Source organism: Paramacrobiotus metropolitanus, unplaced genomic scaffold (assembly GCF_019649055.1).
Source record: "Paramacrobiotus metropolitanus isolate TYO unplaced genomic scaffold, Prichtersi_v1.0 Parri_scaffold0000252, whole genome shotgun sequence".
Classification (NCBI taxonomy): Eukaryota; Metazoa; Tardigrada; class Eutardigrada; order Parachela; family Macrobiotidae; genus Paramacrobiotus; species Paramacrobiotus metropolitanus.
In genome coordinates, this window is record NW_026570472.1 from 11,980 (window position 1) to 22,698 (window position 10,719).

The following is a 10,719-nucleotide window of genomic DNA, read 5'->3' on the forward strand; positions in this document are numbered from 1 at the left end:
CCGCGAAAGTAAACTCCGGCAGAAACGACTGGACACGAAATTACACTCCGGCCAAAGCGACAGAATACAAAATTACACTCCGGCAGAAACGACAGGACACGAAATTACACTCCGGCAGAAACGACCGGACACTAAAGTAAACTCCGGCAGAAACGACCGGACACAAAATTACACTCCGGCAGGAACGACTGGATACGAAATTACACTCGGCAGAAACGACCGGACACCAAATTATACTCCGGCAGAAACGACCGGACACAAAATTACACTCCGGCAGAAACGACTGGATACAAAATTACACTCTGGCAGAAACGACCGGACACGAAAGTACACTCCGGCAGAAACGACCGGACACGAATTTGCATTCATTCGTTTTGTTTGCGACTGAAAGATCGAAAAAAACTGGTGTGGCAAAATTTACGGCGGTCGTTTTGGCGGCCCCCGGTCGTTTCGGACGGTTTAGAGGCTGAAACGACCGGCGGTCGTCTCAGACGACCGGTCGTTTTGGACGGTTACAGCGTTCGCCGGCGGTCTAAGTCCCATGCCAGATCCGGTTGCCGGGGCTCGGGGGTTCGAGCCTCGGGCAAAATCTTGTCCGGTTGAGGTTGATGCTACGGGCCTGGTTCCGGTTGAGAACATCGTCGTTGTGGATGGTCCTCCGTAGGCCGTAGTTGTTGTGGTGGTAGAGTGGGTCGGTACATTGGGGGTGGCCGTCGAAGTGTTTCGCTCCGGCTCCGGGGCTGACGGTACCACCGGCGCCCTCGGTTCGGGTCCTACCGATGGTTCAGCCCGAAGCATTCCGACCTGGTAAGTCTGTCCCGCGAGAGCCCCCGTTTGACCTGTTGGGTTCAGCAGGGGGTTGTCTCGGCGCAGGTAGTCATCAATCTGCTGACATTTATCCTGCTCTTGGGTGGTCCGGTGGGATGGGGGTTGCTCCGTCATGGAGTCCTCGAGGTAAGTCTTCTGTTCCTTCAGGCATGCGACCTCAATGCCCAGGTTTTCTCGTTCCTGGTACAACTGGTTGTACTTATCGCCAAGGTCGTTGTATCGGTTGGATAGGTCGATGCCGAAGCTGTAGAGCTCCTGTTGGTACTTTAGGAGACGGTCCTTGCCCATCTCCCACTGGGTCTTCTCGGACTCGAGCTGTGTGATCCGGGCTCGTTAAGCCTCGATAACTGCGAGATTCTCAGTACAAGCCTGTTCGAACCGGGCTGTCTCATTCTGGAGGTGGGTGGTGAGGGCAAAAATCTGCTGGCCGAGTTGGGCCTGGCATAGCCAAAGGTCTACGGCCACACCCTCCGGGTCGTTCTGATTGTGCCGGAGGTTCTCATAGGCTGTCCGTAGGAAATCGAATTCCGCCTGGAGCTCGTCAATCTCTCCCTCCAGGCCGATAATGCCCTGCTTGAGATGGTGGTTCTCTTCACGGTATTCGTCTACTCGGCTGAACATGTTTTGAAGTTCGGCTGAGCCAGCCTCGGAGTAGCCGAGGGCCGGTAACCGCTGCTCCAAGTCCTAGCGCAGGGTAGCCACTTCGGCCCGAGACTGCTCCAGCATGTCCTGGAGTCTGGTGACTTCAGCTTGGTCATGGCGGCAGGGCTCCTCAGTTACTTGCAACTGGGCCTCTAACCGTTCGATCTCCTGGGTGAGGTCGTCGATGACGGTGTTCGCACGTTCAAGTTCGTCAGTGAGCCTCTTGCGCTCCTGCTTATGCGAAGCAACCGTCTGGGACAAAACATTCTCCGTCGATTCGACGATGTTCTGCCCGGCCAAGAGCTGGTTTTGCATCTCATAGATCCGTTGACGGAGGACTTGTGGGTTGTCAATCTTCTCCGGAGGGGTCTTTGTCAGGTACCGCCGAGGTGTATAGTCCGAGGCTCCGGTATGCGAGCCTGAGTACTGCTTCGGTGACGGGAACCTGAAGCCCTTCCTGCTGTCCGGACGCTCGGTCACCTGATTGGGTAACACAGTTGCGTCGAACACATCGTCAGTCGGTGATGGAGTTTTGTCAGCCCCGAGGCCCGAGGGTTCAAACAGCGGTGGTGTGGCCGGAAGGTCCGAGGTTGGCTTTGCAACCTTCGGTGAAGCCGATTTCGACTTGCGATCGTCCTGTAAGGCTTCAATCCGGCTGGCTCGGGTCAGCGTAGGTTCACTGCCGGGGGTTTTGGGTTTCGGGGATGACGGTCCGCCAGCCGAAGTTAAGTTAACCTCGGTAACCGAACCCTCAACCTCGTCTACGGAGGTTGCAACCGACGAAATCCGGAATTTGACCGGGGAAACGGCTTTCTTAGCCGAGGAGGTGGGGGTTGCCGGTCGGGTTTTGGATGTTCCGACCTGTTGGGTCGGAATCCGGGCCCCGGTGTTGGGGGTCCGAGCCTCGGAGTCCGAGGCTCTAGCCGCCTGCACCCTTCCTGCCGGTGATTTCGATGTCCCCGAGGTCGGCTTCGGGGACTTCGAAGTCCGAGTTGGGGTCCCAATGAGGGTCCTCGGGTCCGGTGAGGTCGCCTTCGGAGTCCCGGAGGGTCGTCTCGGGTCCGGCGATGCCGATTTCCGGCTGTTGTCCGAAGATTTGGAGTTATTGCCCGTTGGGGGCTTTGAGCCCGGGTCGGTGGGGACTTAGTCGGTGAGCCCGCCTTGTGGGTCACCCCCCGGGTCGGTGATGCCGTACCCTTCATTTGGCTCGGGCTCATCTGGCCTTGCCTCGACTTTGGTCCAGCCATGCCGCCCTGTTGGGGCAGCACAGGGTCACCCATGTCTGGTGACACCTCGGAGCTACTTAGCGCCGGGCTCGAGGCTCCATTGTCCGGGGTGATGGCCGGGAGGAAGACCGGCGAGGCACCTATTGGGTGCACAAGTCCAGCCGCAGGCTCGGGGTTCGCATTTCGACCTATTGGGCCGTGCAAAACCTCCGGTTCAGCCTGTGGTTGCTCGAGGAAAGCCCGGTCGTGTTCGTCCTCGAAGCTATCCTCCGGCGATTGGGTGAAGTTGTTCGCCTGGATCCGCTGGTCTCGCTTCTCCTTGGCTGACTTGGTCGATTGGTTCGACTTGCCGGACTTATTCGATCGGTTGGAGTCCGACGAGTGAGGCTCACTACCCGGGCCGGCATGACGGAAGGTATACCCGCCTGCGTTGTCACGTCGGGCGTAGCCTTGATTGAACTTCCGTTCGTATGGATTCTGACGACCGGACATCTTCGGAGATAGCTCTATTGGAGCTATGAAGTAGCCTCCGGGTTGACCCTTCGGCCAAGAAGTCGGACTATCCCTATTGGGGACTTGTCCGATGTTGATGAGGCTTTTTGCCTGTTGAAGGTCCGAGGGTCCGGTGGAGGGGAGGGGGGGGGGCTGGGGTCCGGTGGGGGGGCAGAGGTCCGGTGGGGTGTGGAGTGATGGTTTGGGTGTGCTTGTACTACTTGCAACTCAGTACTGTTGTCAATACAGGGTACAGCTTACGTACGTCCTATACTACTGTACAGATACTGCCTGACCATAAGATTAATATTTACTTTCCTTGCTATTTTTTGCAGCTCTTCAGCATTTTTCAGAGAGACTTCGTGATTAGCGGTTGATCAACACCAGTCAAACATCTGCCATCTAATCTACCAGTCTTTAATCGGACAAAACTGTTCACTGTATTTCTTTCTTGAACACTCTACTTCATAAACGAGGAAAAGATTTCAAGCAACAAAGCACGAGTCAATAAATTTTGTACCCGGCCGATTAAGTATTAAGCCACGAAAATTACGCGTGGCAGCTAACCTAACTATCCAGGGTTGTCATAATAACAGCAATTGTAGGGTACTGTTAGTCGCACCTCTCGGCAATTCCCTGCTATGTTTCCACCGAATTATTTACAGAAAGCTTTATAAGGAAAATATGAGAGAAAAAGCGGTGGCTAACGCATTATTCCGCGAATTTTTTAACATCATATATTTTTGTGATTATTCAGCTGCAATACATGGTGTTTAAGTTTGGCTTGAACTCTTTCTGTGATGCCTGATGCGTTCTTCGCTTTACGTCAAATCTAATGCCGCGTAAAACAAGAATATTGAGAATTCAGCTGTTGTACACCAGTGTTCGGCCTGCAAATTGTATTTAAAGCTAATGGTATAGGTCAATTGCATTTGGGTAACCGATGCGCGTCGGGTAAGGGAGAAACGCGTAAAAATCTATCCATGACTCAGCGAAAAAATTATCGTCCAATCGTAAGTCGAGTACGCTTCCCTGGCAAGAAAGAAACTGAACAGCGGAAAAACTGAAGTGAAACTGAAAAATTTATTTTCGATGCTTTAATGTGGTGCTACGTCAAAAAAGTTGATTCTGAGTTTAGAAGTGTGAATCTGGGTCGCCGAATGCACTTTTGGTTCAAACAAACAAAAATTTTGTTGATCTGGGCAGGAGAGTTACGAACTACTCGTAGTTTGGGTAACGGTTGCGCTTCGACGTCGAAGCGCAACGGTTACGCGGACGGGTAAGCTGAAAACCCATCCCAGAATTCTGGTTTGCCAATCAAATCGTTTACCTGCTTACGCGCCGTGACGTCATGTTTTTTTACCCGACTGCCGCTTGCGCGTCGCGTAAGACTTACACAGAGCAATTGACCTATACCAATAATTGCTATGGTCCTCATGGGTTAAAAAGCCTCCTGATTCGTTAGGCCTTTATATGTACATTGTCCTGATAATCGGAAACAGATTATGATGCTCATATAACGCTTCTGCTGGTATCAATTATTTTGTAAATAGGATATTAAGTAATGCTCGCGTGAGCCCTTGCTTTTATTGCAGTAGAGAAATACTGTATCATAAAAGCTCGGAAAATGTGATTACCTAAGTGTGCACATTAAAGTAACACCAACAAAATTTTGTTTTTAATCGGCATCAGCCAGGACGCATAACAATACACCAGCGCGAGTTAACGCTTAGTAAAAGATAAGATAAAGATAAAGCGATAAAAATATACAGTTTTAAACATTAAAAAAACATAAGAATAATTGAAGATTTCGTGTGTTCGGTGAATGCCGACGCACAACTTCGTCCTATCGTCAACTCAGGTGGGCGCTATTTTCAACAAAGAGCCAGCTGTAGCGGGTAAACTCAGCCGGTAAAGCGCTATTCAGTGTTCATTGAATAGTCTGAAATAACTTAACGGTAAGAGCGTAGTCTGCATTTCACTGGATCGCATGAAAAATATTCGTGTTAGTCGCGCGGTCTTTACAGAGTACTCTGTTAGTTACCTGCAAATGCACTATTTGCATGACTAGTTGAAGCTGGCCAAGCGTAATTTGGCATAATTTATGGTTAAACAAAAAAAAAACAACCGTGGGAAGTACTTCACGTTCCAGTGCTCCATAGTGCATGGCCTTCGTAGTACCTTATACACTTTTCTAAAAAGCCAACGAGAATTCGCAGCATACCAGCACCAACCAGGCACCAGCCATAAATTAACCGATCTTTAATCCGATGAAGCCGTACGCTCACCTTATGTTCATAACTATACTTTTTAAACGAAGAAAACAGCTGAATGCAATATACAGTGCAGCATAAATCTTGAGTACTCCCGATTAATCACCAATAATTAGCACGCAGCTATTATCAAAAACTTCCGACTCTGCGAACATTATTAGCAATTGTAGGTTACTGCCAGTGGTGCCCCGCGGAAGTTGTCTTCAGCAATTTCATGATGTTCACCGAAACTTCCATAAAAGTAATGGTTTGCGCCACTTACCTATCCATTATTCTGCGAAGTGATTTTTCCTTTGATTTGTTCGTGGTAATTTTGCGAAACTTATTGCTGCTCTTCGAAAATTTTGTCTCTACTTAATCGATTTTCTAATTTTTTTTCCGTCTCAGCATCATGGCTCTCTTTCAACCGGACAGCAAAATTCATGCATATGAATTTTCGAATACCTTCCATGACGATCTGGCGGTTATAATGCAGGAACAGCTACGGAAATACAACCAAAAGGTAAGCAAATGTTTGCCGGGTGAGTTTTCTGAACAACATTCTCGCAATAAATAGTTATGACCTTTTGCAGCAAGACTCGGTATATGCATCCAATGCTCAGTTTTTAACATGCGACGGTACAACGAAAGCATCTTACAAACCGGCGTCCACCGGGAAATGTGCTGGAGAGAACAACAATTCCTATGGCAAAGTGGGGTTCGAATTTTCCCAGAAAGAACATCGAATCGAGGATCCTCTGTAAGAAAAGATACTGTATTTAAATTATCGAATTGTGAATTATGCCTCCTTTATGGAGAAACACACGGCTGTAGCGCCCACCCGAAGTGCTCAAATATTGTGTTTCAGAGCACCAGAGTCCCTGGATAACATGACATGCTCTTTAGGTTAGATCTTTCTCTGATCGATTGTCCGCCGAACGAAGCGAGGCTTAATGGGATGAAGGTGGACAGCGGCAGACCTCCTGCCGCGCCAGCAGCCTAATTGTGTGCGTAATCTTAGCTGCTAGTATACTACGTGGCCCCAAAGCGCTTTCATGTTATAATATCCAGTTAGTCCAAGGCAGATTTTTGTGAATATGTTTTGCTTAAGCTCTTTCGTGATGCCTAAAGCGTTCTTCGCTATACCGGAATGCTGTACAGTTGCCGTACAATTTCGAAAAGCTTGTCATGTGCAAGCTACTTATTAATTTTACGTAACACAATCTCATCACAAAACTCGCAGACTAATGTAAGGGGGAATATTCCCTGAAAATTATTGCTCTTGGTTCAAACAAGCGGATTGTGCCACTCTAGGCATGCTTCAGCTGAAATCAGGATTTCATCTAAAAGTGACGGTGGATATAAACATAAAATTAATGAATTATGCAAATATTTCCAATTCCGCTGCTTAGAGGAAATATCCCGGTACATGGTGTCGAAAATGGGACACATGCACTAAAACTTCCGCTTTCGCGCAATCCGAATCAATTTTTTGTAATACTTTATGTCATTCTAAAGCTAAATTATTTCTGTACATTGTTCTGAAAACCGTTTGCAAGCGCAGCATCCGGTGGCCGAGATATGGCGTACCAAAATGGATGAAAAGTTAAAATGCATTGTTGTGTATCAAAAGTCTGATTATAACCCCGATATTTTTGGAACTTTGCTATAAAAGACACATGGCCATAAAGTCGAGTGAATCAATATAATTATAGTAATATCCATAGCATTCTTTCCCGATTTTAAAAATTAATGGTTTTCAAAAATTTTAAAATTCATTTTAAAATTTTGAGAAAATGCTATGAACCTGAAAATGGTTCATTTTCGACTCTATGGCCATGTGTCTATTACAGCAGAGTTTCAAGAGCGTCGGGTAATAACCACAGGTATATCCACCTATGGCTACCAATCCAAAAATTAGACTTAACATTTTTCGCTACGTATCCCTAGTATTCCCACATTTTCAGGCGGTATTTTTGTTTGTTTTGCCTGTGTTCCAGCTTATTCGCCCCATATCCATTAAATGTCTCTCTGCAGCGGGCCCTATACCAGAATTCTTGCGTGTTTTGCCTGTATTCTTCCATGTTTTCTTATTCTATACTGGTGAAATACGCGGAATACAGGACCCGCTGCAGTTAGACTCTCATGGATACGGAGCGCATAAGGCGGAATACAGGCAGAACACGAACGAATGCCGGCAGAATACGTATGAATACCATGAATACGTATCGAAAATAAAGGGTCGAATTTTTGGAGACGTACGAAATCGTCCATATAATATCTAGATATGGCATCTAGATATATCTAGATCTAGACAGATTGCCAGGCAGCGTTAGAAAACATTCTGTTCAACTGGGTTGCCTACTCTTGGCTGTGCTCAAGTGATGAGTGCTGAAATGTGTTGAATGATAAGAGCTGCGCAGCTCTGAGTTTAACCAATGTTATGTGAATAATCCAATAAAACAATACTTCTCTGATGTAAGCGATATTTGAATTTTTTTCTTCTACTCCAGAGAATGGTAATTATTTTTAATGCAAAATTACTTGGACTATAAAATTACGTAGTAACGTAGATAATAAGCTAGAATAATTCCTAAAGCGTCGGTAGGAAGTTTAAGTTCGAAACATCTGTTAGTGGATTTCACTAAATTTTGGTGTGATCTGATCATCCGGTTTCTTGACCGACCACATGTAATAGGTTGGCGCAGCTCTTTACGGTCAATTAAAATAACAAACACAAATCCGATCCCCGAAACAGTGACGTGGCATTCGGTAATTCAATTAGTGTAATGACTTACTTTTCCATTTTGATACTGATTTATTTCAGTTAGCGTAAATTTGCGCTGGCGTATTGTTATATAAGTATCCTGACTGATGCCCACTAAAAGCATCAGGACTGGAATATTTTTAAAATAGCAAAATTGGGATTTTGGGTTCAGGACGCTTTCCAACTTCACCCATTTTTGGAAATTAATTTACTTGCAAAAAACCAATGTACCATTCCACAGGCTTACTGTCGGTTTGTAAACTAGCCGGCGACTTCATTTAGCCACCCGGTATACCAAAAACACAAGTCAGCGTAAAATCCTTCAGAGACCCTTATTAAAAAAAATTTGTTTGAATTCCGCTTTTTTTACCCGACTGATTGGTCATTGTGCATGCAGATAAGAAACAGCAACCATAAACCGGTAAAGAAAAAGCAACAACTATTTGTTGTCATTAAAACAACAATTATTTCTAAAGTTAAATAAAACACTTTTTACCTGGTCTGGTTACCGATTTCCTTGTAAGGTCTAGGCTTGAATCACAATAAATAAAATTTAGTTATTGTGCTTCAAACAAAGACTTAATCTTTCTATAAGCATACTGCGAGCGCCACCGCTGCAGTGATCGTAAATTTGTAATGATTGCCATCGGTGGCGAATGACGTTAAATCAGCGATGATATCAGTGTAGGATTTTGTTGCTCCAACAACATGGGACATCTTTGTCCATCGTACGGTTGAGGTGCATCAAAAGGCTGCTGATCTTATTTAAATTTACCAGCGTAAGCTGGTCGTTACACGTGGAACAACTTGGAGACACTCTCATTACGCGTAATGACTAATCATCACACCTTCTTTACTCGCAATGACAGTTTTCCACGGACGCAGATAGCGCAACAACAATTAATGACAAAAAAAACACGTTTGCAAAATCGTTTCTTGGGAAAGCCGACGCAGTACGTTGCTTTAGGTCCATGGTGATGGAGCATGTGCGGGTCTGCGTTCTGCAGTCCCGGCGCCGCGTTCGATCGGAATGAAAGTTAGACATGCCACAGCAACGCATGTAGTGGGCGGGAAACTTGGATACTGTGTAGTCCGCTTAACAGACCGGAAACGGATCGATTAAGTGCAGTGCGCTGCAGTAGCGGCATTTGTCTGGCGGCAGTGGGCTATTTCAGGATACGAAGACACTGCGAAAAATTTAAATTCTTGAGTTTCGCCGACAACCATTCCACGGCGCACGCCCCACTGATGACGCTGATGCCAACCATCTACATATCATGTGGAGTTATCTAATGGACGAATGTTTTGTACAAATGCGCTATTGCAGTGCCTCTAACCTAAGGTCCCAAGTATAATTATATTTTGGTACTCCTAATGTAAATAATATTACTGTATCTTTAAGGTGACTGCTATGTGCTACACAAACGGCGCACACATAATTGGCTTTGCGCCCCAAATTTCCGTGCGTTGAAGCATTTTTTATTGGTTACCCTTATAGGCAGCCCCTAAAACCCCAGTATATTACAGGCACCCCTTTTCGCACCCTGTTTATTATAGGCACCATTTTTAAATTAATGTGATATATAATAGATTCAGTGTTCTAACTGGTCAGATGGTAATGCAACTTTATTCAGATATAATGGTGCAATAATTTTTCTCTTGCGTCGATTTAAGTACTAGTACATCAGGCTTTCCAGGAGATTCGGTAATCAGCTTCTAGTATAGTTGGGTAACACTATTACATTGACCTTTTGTCCATAGTAAGTTTTTAAGTTCAATGACAAACTAAGAAACTGCACCAGTGTTGACATGCGCTAAAAAAGCGAACCGAAACGGGAAAACAAATTTAACATGGTTTGTTAAGAGTTTGTTCTAAGGCTTTTTTTCTTAGACTTAAAAATACATTCTTACATTTTAAAACGGTTTTTCTTTTTTATTTATCCTTTTGGTGGGTTCTTCCATTTCTTATTTAAAATTGTAAATGGTTAATGCCTGACCGCTGAAATTTATTCATGTTCGAATGATCAATAATACGTTCACATAATTTATATATTTTTTTATTTTATATACCATATTAATTAAAAACGGGTGTCTACATATAATAAACGGTGCTAAAAGGGGTGCCTAAATTAAACGGGGGTTTTAGGGGGTGCCTATAATGGTTTCCTTTTTTTTATTTGTCCGATAAGTTTTCATTTTATATTTGGCTTTTTTTACATATTGAAACTAAATTTACAGAATACGGCCAGATTGGTACGGGTACGTATATAGAATATAGGGGAAAAACAAGTCTAGCTGAACCAGTCCCTTGAACTTCTAATGTCAGCCGGCTGGTGTTTTACGTTGTGGGTGTACATGGTGCTTATGTACGGCGCCTGATTTGACCTAATGTGTTGCCGTAACGTCACACAAACTTGTTTTTCCCCTTGTACTAACGCGAAAATTGCAAACTTTACTGACAACCGTTAAAGGAAGCAGTTTGTTTATTCATCGAACTACAGAATCATCGTCT

The 10,719-nt window shown here is 45.3% G+C and overlaps 1 protein-coding gene and 1 long non-coding RNA gene across 2 annotated transcripts; both read right to left on the reverse strand.

Annotated features, from left to right (window-relative positions):
- Positions 1-1,512: 1,512 nt before the first annotated feature.
- On the reverse strand, positions 1,513-3,188 carry LOC129601568 (uncharacterized). Its single transcript, XM_055500403.1, has 2 exons — positions 2,666-3,188; positions 1,513-2,231 (listed from the first exon to the last, which is right to left on the reverse strand). Exons 1-2 carry the CDS (start codon positions 3,186-3,188, stop codon positions 1,513-1,515), a joined length of 1,242 nt encoding a protein of 413 aa, XP_055356378.1.
- A 2,617-nt stretch (positions 3,189-5,805) lies between these two features.
- Positions 5,806-8,815, reverse strand: LOC129601578 (uncharacterized). The gene is made up of 3 exons (XR_008692249.1): positions 8,704-8,815; positions 6,104-6,198; positions 5,806-5,942 (listed from the first exon to the last, which is right to left on the reverse strand). It is a non-coding gene; the product is annotated as an uncharacterized LOC129601578 (long non-coding RNA).
- Positions 8,816-10,719: the final 1,904 nt, after the last annotated feature.